At 37.4% G+C, this 18780-nt stretch overlaps 3 protein-coding genes across 7 annotated transcripts; 1 reads left to right on the top strand and 2 right to left on the bottom strand.

Annotated features, from left to right (window-relative positions):
* Nucleotides 1–488: 488 nt before the first annotated feature.
* On the bottom strand, nucleotides 489–4956 carry LOC131214879 (LDLR chaperone boca). Of its 2 annotated transcripts, XM_058209215.1 has the most exons (3): nucleotides 4930–4956; nucleotides 1009–1138; nucleotides 489–940 (listed from the first exon to the last, which is right to left on the bottom strand). In XM_058209215.1, the coding sequence occupies exons 1-3, from the start codon at nucleotides 4947–4949 to the stop codon at nucleotides 551–553; spliced, it is 540 nt and encodes a 179-aa protein (XP_058065198.1). In that variant the 5' UTR covers nucleotides 4950–4956; the 3' UTR covers nucleotides 489–550. The 2 variants fall into 2 exon arrangements, with proteins under 2 accessions (XP_058065198.1, XP_058065197.1); XM_058209214.1 differs by lacking the exon at nucleotides 4930–4956 and having other exon boundaries at nucleotides 1009–1224.
* On the top strand, nucleotides 1839–2917 carry LOC131214878 (ribulose-phosphate 3-epimerase). The gene is made up of 2 exons (XM_058209212.1): nucleotides 1839–2165; nucleotides 2239–2917. Exons 1-2 carry the CDS (start codon nucleotides 1980–1982, stop codon nucleotides 2725–2727), a joined length of 675 nt encoding a protein of 224 aa, XP_058065195.1. The 5' UTR covers nucleotides 1839–1979; the 3' UTR covers nucleotides 2728–2917.
* Nucleotides 4957–9770: 4814 nt separating the features above from the next.
* On the bottom strand, nucleotides 9771–18448 carry LOC131214877 (guanine nucleotide-binding protein G(q) subunit alpha). Of its 4 annotated transcripts, none has more exons than XM_058209211.1 (10): nucleotides 18315–18448; nucleotides 17972–18163; nucleotides 16536–17449; nucleotides 14864–15048; nucleotides 14615–14769; nucleotides 14094–14222; nucleotides 11408–11537; nucleotides 11178–11331; nucleotides 10589–10696; nucleotides 9771–9910 (listed from the first exon to the last, which is right to left on the bottom strand). In XM_058209211.1, exons 3-10 carry the CDS (start codon nucleotides 16651–16653, stop codon nucleotides 9828–9830), a joined length of 1062 nt encoding a protein of 353 aa, XP_058065194.1. In that variant the 5' UTR covers nucleotides 16654–17449; nucleotides 17972–18163; nucleotides 18315–18448; the 3' UTR covers nucleotides 9771–9827. The 4 variants fall into 4 exon arrangements, with proteins under 4 accessions (XP_058065194.1, XP_058065192.1, XP_058065193.1 ...); XM_058209209.1 differs by lacking the exon at nucleotides 14094–14222 and adding an exon at nucleotides 13197–13325; XM_058209210.1 differs by lacking the exons at nucleotides 9771–9910; nucleotides 10589–10696 and adding exons at nucleotides 9990–10332; nucleotides 10961–11068.
* Between the last annotated feature and the right edge of the window lie 332 nt (nucleotides 18449–18780).

Raw genomic sequence — 18780 nt, 5'->3', positions numbered from 1 at the left:
TATTGTTTATTTGTTACCACCACCACACTGCAGCCTCTCCGGGTCAAACTAGATTCTTCACCAGATTCCGCAACGCTAGCGAATGTAATGAAATTGCCAATTCCGCAAGGCGCGCTCATACTCTTCTGCCGACTAAACAATACTAGCGCACTATTCTCGGAGGTATGCTAACTTGATTTTGCCTTGTTGACAATGACGTCAAAAAAGGGCTTTTGTTTACGATTTTTTAGTGTGGAACACATGACTGGTGCCAAAATCGTAAATTTACACTCAACTCTCAGGCAATGGTAAAAACACAAAAAAAGTAAGGCGATAAAATCTATAAAAAAATGAAGGATCGCAAAAAGATTGCGCTTGAATAACACAGATTTGACGAACAGAGAAGCCGCGATTAGGTATCGCTCGGACGTAATGTAGACAAAGTGCGGTGGTCCTAGCTGGAAACTGATTAGGCTAGACACCAATATAACTTTTCATTATTTTTCGTAGTAGTTATTTCGTTTATTCCAGTCTTTAGATATTTCTGTACATGCTATACCACTTGGTAATATTACAGTTCATCTCGGTTATGCTTTCCTTTGTACTCCTTGTTTTCAATCGATACATGAAGACACCTTTCCTGTTCTACCAAAAAATCTTTGGCCTCCCATGCTTGGGCACCATCCTTGAACATGAAAATCGCACGGTTATCATCGATCAAGTACCGCTCCGCCTGTATGTGATTATTCCACAAGCTGGTCTGCCAAATCTTGGTTATATCCTCCGTTTCCTGCTTCGTGGGATTACCGTTAACGCTAACAAATGACATTAATGTGCGACCTTTCTTGGACATCTGTAGAATGCCTTCCGGATTAGAGGGATCAACGTTGGTCATATCGATTGCAGGAGCTGGCCTCAAGTGTTCGGGCAGTTCATCGGGCTCAAGCGGCTCTTCATCCTCCTGTACAAGTAAATGTTTAAGTTTATACTAACGATAATGGTTATCACCAACCACCCGCAGCAGCTAACCTCCCATTGCTCCAGCAATCTTTCCATATCGGCATCATTGAAGTCGCGTATGTCTTTCTTCGCCCAACTGGGCTTTTCTTCTTCCTTGAACTTTTTGGCTAAGATTAAACTATTCGCTAGCACGCAAATGCTCAAGACTACCAAAGTTTTACCCATTTTATTACTTACGGTAACTCTTGTGAAAGATGTTTGTTTACGTTGTGCCCCTCGTGAGATTCCGACGTGTATTTTAACCGTTTGTATGAAACGTCAGAGGGCTCTGTTTAAATCTCGGATCGTACTTCATGACAGTACATTTTTTTAATCGAAGCATGCTAGTTCATTCTGACCTATGGTTATAAATGAAACAAGATTTTGCTCCGATTCCTGTGCGAATGTCGTAAAAGTTCGTTAAATAACGCGCGTTGTAATTGAGAAAAGAAAACCAAATCGTAAATGTCCATCCGGGCATTAATTAGGAAGATTATTTTAGTTTTGATGTAAAGGTAAGGGAAGCAGTGAATTTGTAGCACACGACAGTGAAACTATAAATAAGTTATAAAACCACAATGTTCGTGAAACAACATTGTTGAGTCAACACAGCTGTTGTGGTTGGGATGGAGACTTGAAAAATGCGATACAATGAAAGTGAATCTTGAAACTTTGCAAAAGATAATAAAGTTAACAAATATTTGCGCAATTGGACATTGAAAATATAGTAAGAAAAGACATACGGGCACGGGTTTCGGCAGGGAAACGTCACTCTGATTTTAGATTTTTTTCTCTTTTTAAAGTCGTCAAGTATTTCTGGAAAACACATGTTGACTTTCGTTGTGTTTTCATACCAACAACTGAAACGAGTGAGAAATACGCGCATGTGTTATCGCTGCAGAGGTCACTAGGGTTCTGATTAGCTGTTTTATTTGATTTCAATTGGATAGAGGTGTGAATAACCGGTTTTGGAAGAGATAAAAGAAAGATTACAAAAAAACATGTCCTTAAACGCTCGAATTGGTCCTTCGATACTTAATGCGGATCTGTCCCAGTTGCACGAAGAATCTCAAAAACTGCTCGATAATGGCGCCGACTATTTGCATTTGGATGTTATGGACGGAAATTTCGTACCAAACCTTACCTTCGGTCATCCAGTTGTGAAGTGTTTAAGAAACAAAATCACTGTAAACATTCTACAATGTAAGTGTAGTAAGGAGACCATTACTCATTGCGCCATATTCTTCCATTTAATTGCAGAACGCCTTCTTCGAAACTCACATGATGGTCGAACGTCCTGAGCAATGGATCGAACCGATGGCTGATGCTGGAGTCCAACAGTACACCTTCCACATTGAACCTGTTATGCAAAAAGTGCCTGAAGTTTGTAGAAAAGTACGGGAAGCAGGGATGAAAGTGGGATTGGCTATCAAACCCGGAACACCTGTAGATACCGTGCAGAAGTTCATTGAAGCTGCGGATATGGTGCTGATAATGACGGTAGAGCCTGGTTTCGGTGGGCAAAAGTTTATGGCCGAGATGATGCCGAAAGTGCGATGGCTACGAGAAAACTATCCCACGTTGGACATTGAAGTTGACGGTGGTGTAGGGCCATCGACGATCGATTTGTGCGCTAAAGCAGGCGCAAATATGATCGTTGCCGGCACGGCAATCATACGGGCAGACGATCAGTCAGCTGTAATTTGCGAACTAAGAAACTCTGTATTGCGATCGATAAACCAACAATGACTGGTTTATGAGAACATAAATTTCACATATCATTTCCATGTTTAAAAAAAACGCAGACTTCTAAAGCCTTCCGTACAATTCCGAACACAAACAAATGCAAAAAAGTTAATGTACAATTGTTTTTGGTAACTTATTTTCTACGAAAAATACACATTGCTCTTTGTTGTATATGAAACGTAACCTTCGTTTGCGTCTTTTACTTCACAATTATTTGCTGTTTATGATATGAGATGGACTGGCATTTTTGTATCATTTGAAAAAGAAGTTCCGGAAGGGATAGGAAGGACAATCAAGAAGCGGTTTAGTGGGCATAACCTCGGTAGCGAGGGGAAGTCCCATTCGGCGCGCATAATTGTGTTCTCGTACATGAAAAAAAGGCGGCAGGCGGCTGCAGCAGTGGCCAGAGAAACTGAGGCCGGCTTATTAGCGAAGCGAACAGCAAATCATCAAACACCGTAAGGATCGCCTCCGGGCACAGAATCGGTCCACCCGACACCAAGCGAGCGGCAGGATATGGCGTCGTCAAGAAGTCCACCTGCAGTTACAGATCCGACACATTCAAGGGGACGGGAGTTATTCTGACCGTTGTACTTGCAACGGTCAGCGCTGCAGCGCCAACCTCCCAACTGACGCAAAACCGCGTGGTGTAGGCCGGACGAGGTCGTCCGATGGCGCTCGAAAATGGGCAATCTGTAAGGAGAATGCACTGCACTGATGAATGAATGGTATTTTTCATCTTGTGAAACCGAACCCATGTGTTTTTTTAATCCTTTACACTGCTTTACCCATTATAATAGTAATAAATATAGTGTATTTTTGTAATTGTTTGCCTTTGCGGGATTACAGCATTATAGAGGAAACAGTAAATTCAATTATTATCTAAATATTGTTATATGCAAACGTAAGTAAAAAATACTCACATCATTTGCATTTGTTGGCAAATTAAGTATAAAATAATAAAGATTAGTGCTGAAAATTTTGTGAATTTGTAAAATTTGTGCACATTGGGTTGAAAAACAAATCATTAGTTACAATCAATGGTTCATTGATTATATTTGTTATCATGTGTTATCTTATATTTTATGCACTTGTGAAAACTCTATATTTTCTATTATTTTTATTATGTATTTAGTTTCTTATAAATTCCAGCCATTAGTTTACACAATTAATTTTTAATATTATTTATAATTATCTTTTATTTACTTTTTGTTCTGCGCTAACTGCTTACCATTTTCTACATTCGCGTTGCTTGACTCACACGGTAATCACGTTCGCGCATCTTTCTCACATTCCGTCACGCACTTTCTCATCTTAAGTTGATAATCTGCTGTTGCTGACTAAAGTGTTTGACACGTTCGTTTTTGACTAAATTTGCCCGCCAGTTGTGTAGAGTAATGTTTCGTCAGTTTTTTTCTGTTCGTCTGTTGATCCATCTATTGGTAATCCAACCGTTACACAACAGCATCCTCGAGTGCCTATGAGTGTCTCTTTGCGATTGGATCAATGAATGGGATAATTGTATTTTTATTGTATTTCTGCATTCCTGGAGTAAGTGTCAACATTACTCTGTTTCAAAGCATTGCGTGTGTTTTTACTGATAGCTTGTGATTGTAAACGATCGCTAAGACTTGTTCCGTATATCAGTACTCTTAGCCGCTGCTCACTCTTGTGACTCACGCACTGGCGCGACTTGCTCATCTAGAAAAGAATAAAAGGGGGTCTCGCTTACCTTCAGTGAGCAATAATTTATAATTTTTGCTTATTTCTTTACGATTTTCGTCACGCTGGTCAGCGTGATGCTTCTTCACTTAATGCTCGACTTTAACCAATATAGAATTCGTGTTACCTTTCTTTCTCTGCAACACAATGAAGCATTGTCGTTTGGGTTTTTGTTCTAATTTTAGCATACGCTTTCCTTCTTGATATATTATTAAAACATAAATATATATAATTAATTTTCGTTTACAATTTATACCTTACAATTATAATGAATGCATGTTAGTGTTTGATTCTCTCTCTACTCTCATATTTCCGCCGCCGAGAACGTTTCGTTCACATTTTGTTCTCTCTGCAAGGAAAACAAACAAACAAACAAAAATGATTACTATCATCATTAAAATATTTGCGTGGGTATGTAGCGACGCCTTGTATTCGCAACATTCTTCCAGAAGGCATATCCAAGGGTCCGCCCTACATATGTACTTTAGTCTCGTTTGCATCATTGCGTTGGAATGAGAAAGAGCAATGATTAGTTTTATTGCGCGCACTTTGCTCAGCTTCTCTCGTTTGGTTAATTAAAACCCTCATACAGCATCACTTAGCATAATTGTGCAGTAAATACAATTGCTGTATCCGTTTATGTTTCGAATTTTCTTTACAATTAGGAAACGTGGGTCCAGTTTCAATGGCACAGGTATTCTGGCTCGCGCCTTAAACGATAACGGCTCAACTGGTACGATGAATTATTGTTACGATGCTTTCCTGCGTGAAAGAGAACCATTTTACACATTTTTAATCTTTCTTTGTCTTCGAAAAACGCATGACTTAAACACAAATACACTGAAATGATTCGACCAAAGCTTATTGCAGCGCACAATTGTGCAAACCACAATGCAATACCGGAAACCGCAAAGGCGAAGAGCAAGATAGACTTGACAATAGAGTAACTAAGCTTCTCCGGCCGCTCAGCACTCAGGCTAAAGATTTTTGATCGATCTTTTTCTAAGACCCATACAATGTGTTCCAAACAACAAACAAGATGACTCAAAAGACCAAGAGCATAAAGTGAATTCCCTTTCATTTGCGAGGTTCTTTGTGTAGTTTTGTAAGTCCTTTTACGCAGCGCATGGTAGCTATGAAAACTGTGGTAAGTATAATTTTGTTCGTTTGTTTTCAGAGTAGACTCGGGGCATCGTTTAAACTCACACTGAACGGTAATCAATTGGGCGAATTGATTACCGCTCGGCAAAGTTTCCCCAAAATAAAAGGGAAGGGCCAACGCTACCACTGTTACCTATTGTGCAACATTCGAGTTTATTCGCGTTGCAGATCTTTTGGCGGATACGTTAACAAACAAAGAAACTGCAAGAGTGCCTTGCTGATGCTGGAAAAGTCAGTTTGCATCACACCCGTCAATCCTTGCGAGCGTACTATGTTTCATGCCGCCATACTTGCTACAACGAGGGAAGCGGAACATTGCAATCATGGTGATCTTAGCAATATTCTTCTCTTTTTTGTTATTAAAAGCGTTGGTCTCACATGCAGCTGTAGTGAAAATGTTTGCTTACGTCATATTACACTTGCAGTGTTGTTCAAGGGCATTTTGCAGGAATTCTAGCTGACCTTGGTTTATCTACTTTATTCAATCCCTTTTCATCTCTTCACATGCCCGGTATAATAAAAAAATTGTTGCTTTTTGCAATATTCATTTTCAATGTAATTTTTTATACTAGTGAAGTTTTCGACTTTTCCTATATTATATAACTTTTGGTTTCTTTTTATATTTTTATTTTTTTTATCGAGATATACGTAAGTTTCTCCACACGTTGAAACATGCTTGTATGTTCATTGCATGCAGGTTTCTTATTTCTTCTACTTATTAACTACAATGTAATGTACGCACATTACATTTCTTTTTCGTTGGCATGACTTGCACATTATGAATATTGTTTAAATCGAAATACAGATACGTTTCCCTAACGTAAGGGTTATATGCACTCGTGTGTGTTTGTGTGATACTCGACACTGGATGTGGATGTGTATTTTTCTTTTTAACAAATGCAGAAGATGACGCTTCTATCTGAATTCGTAGCACATCCAGTCATCCAGCGTTATTATTGATGTGATCGATTTTCTATCGAACTGGTGGATTATTTCATAAATGGACCACTTGCTTTTCGTCACCGTTGATTCTCTTGAATTCGACAGTGTCTGAGATTATGCAGGTTATAATGTAATATGTTTGCGTACCGGATACCAGCGGCGGTGCAGCTCTTTCACAATGAGAAATAGGTTGCATATATTTCATGCTGTTCCACTACTCTACCACCTCGCGGCCAAGAAAACAAATCACTCGTTTAGAAATGGTTAAAAGCGCTGTATTCTCGAAGAATACAAGAACGGAAACGGTAGATAATTCTTTAGCGAACAAGCCCATTTTTTGTTGACCATTGTATTAGTGGAAGTTTTTGACTGTTTTTTTATTCTTCTTCAAATCTAAAACTACCACAGCGCATCACATCTTGACAAAGGCAACGAGATTAAAGAAAATGCCGAAAACACAAAAGATATGCCGCCAAAAGAGAATTTTCTTTTTATTTCATTCGTTAAGCAAGCAAGCAACGTGCCATTCAACCGCATTTTATTGAATTATACTTGTTAGATTCTGTTAACAATGTGTTTTCATTCCTGATTACTTTTTCGAACATATCCAACCAAACATAATGTACAACCAAACTACAACTTAAACAATGGTTCGAGCAAAACGGAAGTTCACGTTGTGTATTATCTTGCGCATTGGTGCCGTACTTTAGTTATTAACAATCAAAAAATTTCAGACAAGAACTATCTGCCTTTTTCTTTCCAAAACATCTTCATTGTGGTGTGGTTTACTGGATTTCCATCGTCAAAAGTTGTACGAATCTAATTTCCATTGCCTTTTAATTTCATAACGTCTTCGTATCAGATTCATTTAAGAAAATTGCTAAAGTGAAATGGAGTTTAACCGTTGCAGCTACATTTGAAAAGATTATTCTTCCCATGACAGTTTCAACAACCCCGAACTCCACCATGGTCATCGCCGGTCTAAGGAACAACTGTTCTAGTTAAATAAATAAATAAAACGATAAAATAGAAAAAAGGCAATAACTATTGAAAACAGGGATGACAGATCTCGGACAACGTGTGCAAGTGCAAAAATTGGAAAAAATACATAGAAAATGAATCTATGATTGTGGACACTATGAGTATAATCTAGAGCAGCAGGTTGCATGATTTGCTGACACGAATATTTTTTTTCGTTTGAGCAATTTATTAACTTAATGTTGACTGTTGGGTGTACCATAAAACAGCAAGAAAGAAATTCAGCTTAGCGACTTCCGTTGTTGATCTAGCGTATGCGTAGCGAGTGTTAGAAGTACAAAACAATAACTAAAAGCACAAATGACTGTCTCAAATGAATAAAAGAGTACACAAACTGCATATGCAAAAACAAACAGTCTACGATACTATCTTCTCAAACCAAATTCCTCCACTGAACCGACTAACACAAAGCTATAAAATATCGGTAATAGGTTAGACAATACATTTAACAGTTACAAATGGATCTGTTTATGTTAGAGAAATTTTGAATCAATGTGCACATTTTGTGAACGAATTTTCCACGTTTGTTGCTGAATGTAAGATGTATAACGAAGGCTCTCAATAATATAAACGGTCCTTAGATGTTACGCTCGTTGCTTTAACATTAATCACATTCAGCTAGGTATACAAAAAGGCATGATGATGAAACGCTACCTGTCTGCCATACATGCATTTTGGGATCTTATTCCACTCCACTAATGATGATCAATATTTTAGGGGAGGTTTAATCGTAAACCCACTTCCAAGTTTGCATTGCTCTACCCGTGATCAGAGATGTAAAATTAAAGTAACATTGAAATTTACAGTATCTAAGCAAAGGAAGAAGTGTTTGACAAAGGAATGAAATGCCGTCGAATAGAATATTTGTTTTACTCTGTTGCTTATGGCTTGGTTATTACCGTTACGAATCAATTTTCTTGCATTTAAGTGGTTTTGATATCAGCGGTTAACTCTTTAATTAATCGGATTGCGTAAAACTGCCATTGATTCATGCTGTTTCAAAATCAAACTAGACGAAAAAATAAAAAAAAATAAAAAAACTTAATCATGCGTAGCGGGCTCTTCGTTTTTATGTGTGAGCTAATGTGGTGCAGCTGGCCAATTTCGGAAAAGGTATATTCGGAGAAGATATATTTTAAATAACAATAAAAATTGCACATACCCATACATACCAGAACAGTAAATTAGGTAGTAGTGATTGATATATAAATAACTAGCCCAATCGTTGACCATTCTTGAGTTAATAAAATTGTGAACTCAAAACGCAAAATTATGGTTTCGAGTTTCAAGGTTCGAGGGCAACCGGTAAACATGCAATTATGAAGCAATAATGTAACATGGAGATGCGACGTACATAAATCAGGAACTATCATTAAACGACGTAAGACAAACCAAGCAAGTTTGTAAATACCTAACACATATTTTAAACATTCTGCTTAGTGGCAAGAAATGGCTTTACATTAGTTTGCATTCTGATTGCTGAGAAATGACAACAATAAAAAATATTTGTAACATACTTTCAATTGAAAACATACATATGTCAACACATGATGCTGCCAATTATCAATCATTTGCCGAGAAGCGCGACCAAAATGTTCAATTAAGCGAAAACAATAGCTCTCTTACGCTGAATGCATACAATTGTCACTACTTCCACTATATTCTTCTTTACGTCCGCAGTATTTAAAACGTCTGTAAAAAAAATGTGTAATCATTTTTATGAATTTTCTTTTTATGTTTGAATCACGTTTACACTTAACAGTCACATTGTTTGACATCACGCAGTGTAAAAATAATTATACAGACTGTGTTAGCAGTGTTCGCTTTAGCGGCCGACAGGAATCAGCAATCGTAACTTATTTCTACCAAAGCTGTGTGTTGGACAAAGTTGGATCAATCGTGAATGAAACGGTATTTTTGCTGGACGATCTAAAATGTCATCGTTACGGTGCACATGATGTTAAGTCGGGATTGTTGAATGGCGTTACTGTTTCTGTATAAAATGCCAATGCGATAAACGTGAGGATCGGTTAAAGTTATTCTACTTGTATCATTCGATTCATCTTTGTCTGGTTTGTCCCATAATAGATGTAAGTTTTGTTGGTAACAATAATAGTTCCAGTAGAATGGCACCGAAGGCAATGATGAAAGGGCCGCCGCTGACGTCAAGCAGGTCATCGGAAGTGAAGTCCACCATAAAGATGTCGGTACCAGAACAACTGAAATGTTTCACCCGGCATTCAAACCAGATTGTATTCTTTTAGGTTGGACTGTAATATAGTATCTTTGACAGCGGCAAACACAAACCGGATGTTTTCCGTGTCTGAGTAGTGGTGGAAAACGAGAAAAAAAGAAATTAGTGAATCGTAGAATTTTGTGATAGTTTTGTTTGACTTAAATAAAATAAGACTGAACTCTTAAAGTTTTACATAATGTCGCTTTATTAGAAACAATTTCGTGAAAACAAAAATTAAGTTACCAAAAATTTGTTCTTTGAAATTAATCAAAGCATTAAGCACACAAACCTGCGCACGAAACATACGTTGTTGGTACTGTTTAAAACAGAGCTTAAAATTGTTAACGAAAACGACTTAAAACGAATTCGAGTTTATAACCAATTTCATTGGATTCGTTAAATGCAATAGTATAAGTGCATGTTTTATTAAGCTAAATTGAATTCTTTAAGTGCGGTTTGCATGATAGTATCTTTCACGGCACAGAACACTAATTTAATGTTTTCAGTGTCTGTTATCGGTATACATCGCACAGAGTTTACAGGACGAAGAAATAATCCAGAACGCAGGCAATCAACAGATAATAAATATAAAAAAGAGAAAATGTGTCAGTAATTTAAATAATAAACGAAAAAATCAGTACTGGCAAAGAATAACTAAATTAAAGACATTTTTTACTTGTGTCTGCTAATCTGTAAGAGTTCGAGCTTTGATCATATAAAATCGGAATGAAAGCTAAATGATTGGTTGCTAGCAATAAAACTTACCAGTCGCACATGTGAAATGGGAATAAATAATTTTCTCCGAGTCTGGATTTAAATCTACAAACATGCGAAGTATGAATTCTCTGGCAGCTATTGCATCTCTCTGTGGTCCTGTGATTATGGAAAAATATATATTTGTGCATTAGCGATACTAAAGCATTTTATAAGGTATGACACAATATACGGGAAATGGATAATAAATAGGCCACTAGCGGTTTAGCTTATACGATCATCTCCTTCACAACCACATAAAATAACTTTGTCGACGTATACATTACACTAGCGATAAAGAAATCTGTTCGCAAGGCCTTGCCTTGCCATTACTGAATTTACATTTAGCTTTTTTCTACTAATAATTGAGGATGAGTCCTTAACCTGTGGCACAAGTGAAATGTGAGTAACACATTCGATCCGGATCAGGGTTTTCACGGAGGTAAACTTTCAAAATAAACTCTCGCGCTTTAACATCGTCTAGTTTAGGACCTTCAAGACGTTAGTACATATCGAAAATAGGTTATATAGAGATTAGAAAATATAAGATAAAATATAGAAAAAATCCTCGTACACTCAATAACACCCCACGGCAACTTACCATCATATTCGGGGAAATAGTCGACCAAATGTGAATACATTATCTTTTCCTCGAGTAAATCTTTTTTGTTCAAAAACAGGATTACTGAAGAATGCTGGAACCATGGGTACGTAATAATCGTTTTAAATAATGCCTTCGACTCTTCCATTCGATTCTGTTCATAAAGATAAAGACAACATGATTAGCAAAAGCTCTTCTATATGGGAACTAGTACTTATTGAAATATTTACCTCATTTTCGGATTCAAACAGAATTTGATCGTACTCAGAAAGAGCAACTAAGAAGATGATCGATGTAACATTTTCAAAACAATGAATCCATTTCCTTCTTTCAGATCTTTGTCCCCCGACGTCCACCATTCTGTTGTTATAACCACAATTTAATTCATAAAAAGGTACCGTTAGAAAAATATTAGAAATTAAAATAGGGAAAAGTTTTGAACGTTGTGATACAGTGTTGTTCAAAAGATTAGTTTTCAATCGTATAAATTGATAGCCTACCTATTAAGCACACTACGTAAAAGTGCCCGCATGCAAACCCAATGATTTAAAAATATAGACATTTACGTACAGAAAACATGCGTTTTACATGCAACACTTAGTGAAAATAGTTTACTTTTCTTGGAAGTAGTAAAGAAAATACCAAAAATAGGTAACATAGCTTGTAATGTGTGTGTTGTATTGAAATGAGGCAGCTGAAGCTTTAATCTATCTTATCGTGTGCCCAGTAACATTACAATAACAGAAGATCGAAAGCAATTAAAATTAAGCACAGATATAAGGTGATTCACCAAACTTCCAGCAAAAGTTGAATACAAACTAACGCACTTCGATAGCCGTAGCTTGCAACATAATTTTAGTACAGCAGTTCCTATTAAAGTTACAAAAGATAAGTTTTTTGCTAAGAATGCTAGAATCAGAATATAAGCTTTTAAACAACTAAAGAAAATGGTTGAATATTAAAAAACGCAAAGAACGTATCGCTTGTAATGTATTGTTATTTACGAAAATAGTAATGTACATAAGTGAAAAATCAAATATATACACAATGAGAACAAACCAGCGAGAAAACGAACAATGAAGCAAGAAAACGAATTGAAATACACAACTTACATTATGACTATACTATAAGACAATGAAGAAAGCTTCGTCCAAACATGTAGACGACCTATATTACACTACGGCAGCGTGACGTTCGGTCGAATCTGAGTTCTTGTTTCTTCAGATTTTGGTCTACTGCTTTGAATTCGTCGTTGAAATTCGTCGACAGAAGGTTCAGGGTTTTCGTTTGCTGCTGAGTTGTTAAATATTCCAGCACAACGCCTCTTGCGAATTTCAGTTCTAGCCCTACGTATTATGCGTCCAACCCATCGCCACTTGCGCTCCCGAATATCTATTACTCTGGTAAAAACATGACGAACATTTGAGATCCAGAAATGTGACCACCAGACTCGAACTATAACTACCCAAACAAGAAGCCTCCACCGTGGAGACAGACCCTTGAACTAGTTGGATGCACTGAAGTTTAACTTAAACCGTTGGTAATTAACTGTTTTCAACTGTTCGCGGACTACACGAAATCGGACCCGAACCCATCGAAAGGAGGACGAGTGTTTGTCCGTTCGTCGACCATCCCCGTTTGACACCGAATCTTCCGCAACGGGCAATCGACGGCGGCCGCTTCGATCACAGAGTTGCCTTGCTCAGACGTATTAACGTGCCCTTCTCAAACCTTCCCAAGGCATTTACAATCGGGAGGTAAATATGTACTCGTACGAGTCCTCCACGATTATCACTAGCTGGGAGTATTGCTAAATAGTACTGTTTTCAGTACCTATTGAAGGCATGGGCGATTATTTATAAATTTGTTTCGTTAGCAAACTACACGATTTCAAATATGGAAAGGGACTATGCGAGCTAGCGTAGATTTTATGGTCGTTTTACAAATTCATCGCAACTTGGACGAACAGAAATAGCAAGTAGCGCTGTAAGCTTTTAAATAGATTTTTTAAAATCATACCTAAAAATGATGCTATCCAAATCGAATGGATACTCTAAAATACCCGTAGTCGGTGCCCTAGCTCTCAGAATATCTTGCTCGGTAGGGAGAAAATCTTCTTTTTCAATGCGCTCCATATCGCTTAAGTAACTAGATTTATAAAAGAAGGTATATCGAAATTAAAACGAGTATCCAATGTGTTTGCATAACGGTCAGTTAGTTCTGCTCTGCTACTGTATTCAGACAATGCAGACACTTTATTATGCAGGTCAAAACCGCCCGGTGGATGTAGTAGCCAGATAAACATACACTTCATTGCCACATTGTCAAGAGATGTTATTTTCGATATTACTGACATTGACTCACGATTAACTTTATGATTAAGTCGATTGCCGACTTATGTATTAAATCGAATGGTCTTTCGTACCGCTTCCATCTAAACCTGGTTCTGTGTTTGATCGCAGCATAAGGAACTGATTTTCAGGTTTATTGCTTAATTTGCGTGGTTGTTAATACACGGCATTTTCACAAGTCAATTTTATGTAACAAAAAAAAACCATTTGCCACAAAACAATTATTGGGATGATATATCATTACATGATTGATATATTGATATGTATCACCGATGATAAAAGATGGTACAAATTAATCAAATACTTTGATTGGAAGTAAAGAAAAAATGTCAATTGCAAAATTTGTTAGAAGCTATTTATAGTGGAAATGAAAAATATGAAAAATAGGTAACATATTCAATCAAATCGTGCTTTTTATGTTAGATTATAAAAGCTACATTGAAACCAAGTTAAAATGACACCCAAAAGCCATTCATGCATAGAACCAGTGGATGCTAAGTATATCGGCTGTGATTGCAGAAATTAAAGCAATGTTTTAAAATATTTCCTATGAGAAAAAGTATACCTAAACCGGATTTCTTCCAGATCGAAGGGATACTCGATTATTCCAGTCGTGGGAACACGCACTCTCAGAATGTCCTGCTCCGTTGGAAGATAGTTTGTTGCCGCGACACGATCGATCTCCATTAGATAACTAAGCGACAAGAGGATACATTACAAATCGATATAATTAAGCTAACGCTCAAAACACATAAATTATCCGGATCAAGTTGTTCCCAAAGTAATTGTTTGTCACTATAATGATTAAACTTTTGGGGTTAATTGATTGAATAACATATTGAAAAAGAGATAACATAATAAAATAAGTGAGGCTAACCCAGTAGTAATAACATACTATCTTTTCTTCTTTTCGTATTTTCTTAAGGTCATTGTTATGAAAAAAGCATTATAATGAACTGTTTTGTTCATTCAATCAATAAACACAGGGGAGGGAATGAAATTTCAAAATGCTGACACATTTGATGAACTCAATGCATCAGAACAGAACTAAGCCGGTATACTTAAAAAATTATCAATTCAACATACTATTTAGCGGAATCTGTTAGTTGATACTCTCTCCTTCGATCGTAACATTCTTGGATGCCAGCGTCGGCCCATAAGTCTTTGATTGCTTGAACGTACGGCGGTTCGAATGTGGTTACTGTTTCAAAGTCTACACTTCGAATCAATTCAGCGTGTTCCTAAAATGATAAGAACAGGCACTCAGTATCCGTAAATAAAATGTACAATTGCTTTGAAGTATTTCCTGGCCGAAACAAATTATCAAATACATACGATATTTGCTGGATCACTGTAGAGGATTTTCAACAGATCCATCGCTCGTATCATCGACTGCATTGCCATGAATATGTTTTGGTAGACTAGTTTTATGAAACCCCGCTTATCTTCGTCCGAATAGCCACTACCGTGGATAATACGCATCTGTTTGATGAATGTTGATTTACCCGATTCACCAGTACCTGTAACAGAATAACATAAGAACGGTTTTATTAAAAGTAACTTTTTTATCTGTTTTATATTATCAAGTTATGCTATTTTGTTTAAAACGATCCACCACGTGCATGCTCTACCATCGATTTAATAGAAATGAACAAGTATAACAAATCTAACTAACATTGCACCACTCGATTAGTCAGTTAGACTGATTGTTTTTATTTATTAGGTCTGCCAATTAATTCTTGCGGTTTTAATCGACATTTATGACCTAACTACAACCACAAAACTTATGACTACCTTAATGAAAGTATTGTCCGTCGTTAGCTACTACTTTCTTCTATCTTTTAGGTAATTCCTCGAGTCCGTGTCGATAGAACGAACTCCTCGTCTTTAAAAGCGATCCAATGAGAGACCCATTTTTCAATACTTTCATAAAAAGTAAACGTTACTCATGCAACGGAACAAATACTAGCCTGAAAGAGCAACATCTGGTGAATACGGCGGCGGGTGTTAATAGTTTCCATCCGACATTTTCGAGATAGGTTTTGAGATGTTTTGCGATATGGGGTCAAGCGTTGTCATTTTGAAAAACAAACCCATCATGTCTTTTATCCCATTCTGGTCGTTTTATGGCCAAAACTTTGCTTCAAAAGCATTAATTGTTGTCGATGGGATTGCGCAGTGAGTATTTAGCTTTCCAGGGCTTTTTGCGGTTAGGATTCTTGTAATAACTCCTCTTTTCATCACCAGTAACGATTCGGTACAAGAATCCCTTTTTTCTACCGAGCAAGCAGTACTGAAAAAGTGCTGCCCGCAAAAGCTTTCTATCAGGAACCAAACTCGACATTTTCAGAAGCTTAAATCAGGTGTTGCTTACACTTTATGACCAAAATAGTCTATACTGCGTTAGATTCGTAACGACAGTAGCTGTCAAACATATATTAAAAGGGGGGGGCTTTTAATTTTAAGGGTTTCGATAGATATGTTATATTCAGCGAATGTAATTCTGTCGAAAAAATGTTTTGGTTGTAATCGGTTAACTTCTCTGATATCAAACATTGAAACTATGACCAAACGAAAACACTTCATCGAAAACCATCTTAAGTATCATTTGGTGGAACAATTACTTTTTTGGATAATTTAAAAAGCCGAAACTCGAATTTTTAGTTTTTATTCGAGTGAGAAAACTTTTTCGCTATAAAAAAACTTGAACAATTCATTTTATAGGGTTAATAAGAAAGCCAAGTTTTCGGTCAAACATCGAACAAGAAATAAAATAAATAAAAATCGAAGTAAAAAGACGAAAACTACTTCCACAAAAAATCAATATATCACTAATTATTGACTTTAAAAATTAAAAACATCGCGGGAAAGTGATCCGTATACGAGCTATTATTACAGCATTACAGTGAGTTACAGCATTATTTCGAAGATTGCTAGTATTCAGAATAGTTGCTACATTCAATCGCCGTACCATCGATGATTTGGCGATTACAACTGTAACACTTACCCAGTAGCAACAACTTAAGTTCGCGCCTGGCATCCCGTTTGTCTCGTCGCAGCTGCCGCTCAATCTCCTGATTGATGCGCTTTTGCTCTTTGGCCTCCTCGGATAAGCAGCACTCCATTCTGAAAAGTTAGGTCGTACTCAACAGGCGGCTTCCGTTACTACAATAGTTGTGGGTCGAGAGAATGGCTTAGCTAACAACTCCGAAGATGTCGAATACCAGTAGCTTAGCTGTCGAAATGCTAGAAACCCGAGAACTTAGCAGCTGCAGCAGCTCTCAAAAAATCACGACGAAGGTGCCAACTCTTGTGCCGAAAAGCCCTTCCAGATCTCAGATTACGCGATAACGGCACCGACAACCAATAGTAGCAATTGTTATACACTGGCGATATCCATGTATACACTCTTCTTCATATGATGTGGCCGACTGAGATCACTTTGCTCTCTTTTCTTTATTTTACAGCAGTAGGGCAGCACACTAATCGTCCGTGACACGTGCTAGGATGACATTCGACACACCTTGCACTTAGTTTGCTTCTATTTTTTCGTTCCTTACTGCACTAACTCAATTATCACATAGCCGTAATCCACCTTACAGTGCGCATGGAGAGCATACGCGCACTTGCCTTCTGTTCGACACTGTAACTGTACTCGTCAAATGTTGTGGACTCGAAGACACAGGGCAATCTCTTGATGTAACTAAACCGTGATTTGGTTCGCTAGTAGCTGGTGCGTTGTTGGTTGTGTCCTTTTATGCCTAAAGGTGCCATTCAGTTCACTTAAACACACACGTCGCTTGCTGCAGTTTCAACTAATCTTCCGATTGCTTTTGACAAACGAATTCAAAATTGGACCAAACTTCACACTAAGCGCATTCCGCAACGCAGCAACAAACAAAATAAACAGATAAAAAAGACCTGACATAAAAATTAACAAAAACAATTAAAAAAACGGAATATTTTATTAAATTGGAATGATGAAATAACTCATTTCATTGTAAAAAGAAATGAAAGCAACGAAAGACAGATTGTTAAAATTGATCGAACTACAACAAGAAAGATCAATCAACCAAACGGGCGAATATTAATAAACAAAACAAAGATTCGGGAAGAACGTTGTTGCTTTCGGTCTGATGTTCTGTTCATATACCAAACGAAGGAGGTAGATGTGACCCAATCCGGATGATCTACTGGCAACGAAATGTTTGATGGTTTTTTTCTTTTTCTACTCTTTCCAACTTAACACCATCTTTCGGAATATTATTTCCGCTACGGTCTCCAATGAAACGGCGTTGTTGAGCGGCGATGACCAGATCTACTGCTGGCAGCAAATTGCAGGCACTGTTGAACGTACGATCGATCGTGCAACAAGTATTTTCAGTCACTGCACTGCTGCCACAACAAAAACACACTGCTCTGCTATGTGGTACCACGTTTTACTTTGCTTATTGTTGTCGCCGATGCACTTGACTTTGGATGCACACACTTTCTTCTGCGAATGCTCATTCACACAAGATTCTATTGCGTTTGCGTTGTCGTAATACTTTTCATTCGCACATTACACATTCAGTACGACGAAATGTGTAATTGGTATTCACTGGCAAACAAACTATACCGCAATCGTCTTGGTGACTATAAAATAAAAATAAAAAAGAAATGTTTTACAGTACTTTCTTTAAAAAATCCACTTTTAAACAAAATTTAGTAGCAAATAGTAGAATGATACATCCTTTTTCTCCCATTTTAGCTTCTGACTTAGACACTACCGATACGATGGTCTTACCGCTCACTTATTTTGAAATGGTACTTTATAAATTTTCATTGCTTGCCTTAAAAGGTGTTCTGTTGGACTGTTTCAACATGAAACGTTGAATATAAGACAGAGTTCAAAATAAAAGTATCTAACCTCGATTCGGAACACTTAACTAACAGAACACGACTCGGCCAAACCACTGGGCAAGAACTAAAAGCCGTAGCGATGCGCTCTGTGTTTTTATAGGCTTCTTCAGTAAATTGAAAGCAATCGATAGGCATTGGCATTATAAAGAACTCCTGCGTTAAATATATGGTTTTCCCTTGTGGTGTCTCGTGCAATGCGGTTGTCCTAACCGCCTTGCCACGAACTCATACCATATCACCAGGACCAACCAATCAGCAACACAGAGTGTCAATAGTGTTGGGACGGGACAGCTTGATCGTCGCCAAACGTCACCATGACCCTAACGAATGTTTTGCGGTCTTTATTTTGC

The sequence above is a fragment of the Anopheles bellator genome, chromosome 1 (assembly GCF_943735745.2).
Source record: "Anopheles bellator chromosome 1, idAnoBellAS_SP24_06.2, whole genome shotgun sequence".
Lineage (NCBI taxonomy): Eukaryota > Metazoa > Arthropoda > Insecta > Diptera > Culicidae > Anopheles > Anopheles bellator.
The sequence above is the reverse complement of the archived record's forward strand: the minus strand, read 5'-3'. Positions and strand labels throughout refer to the sequence as shown.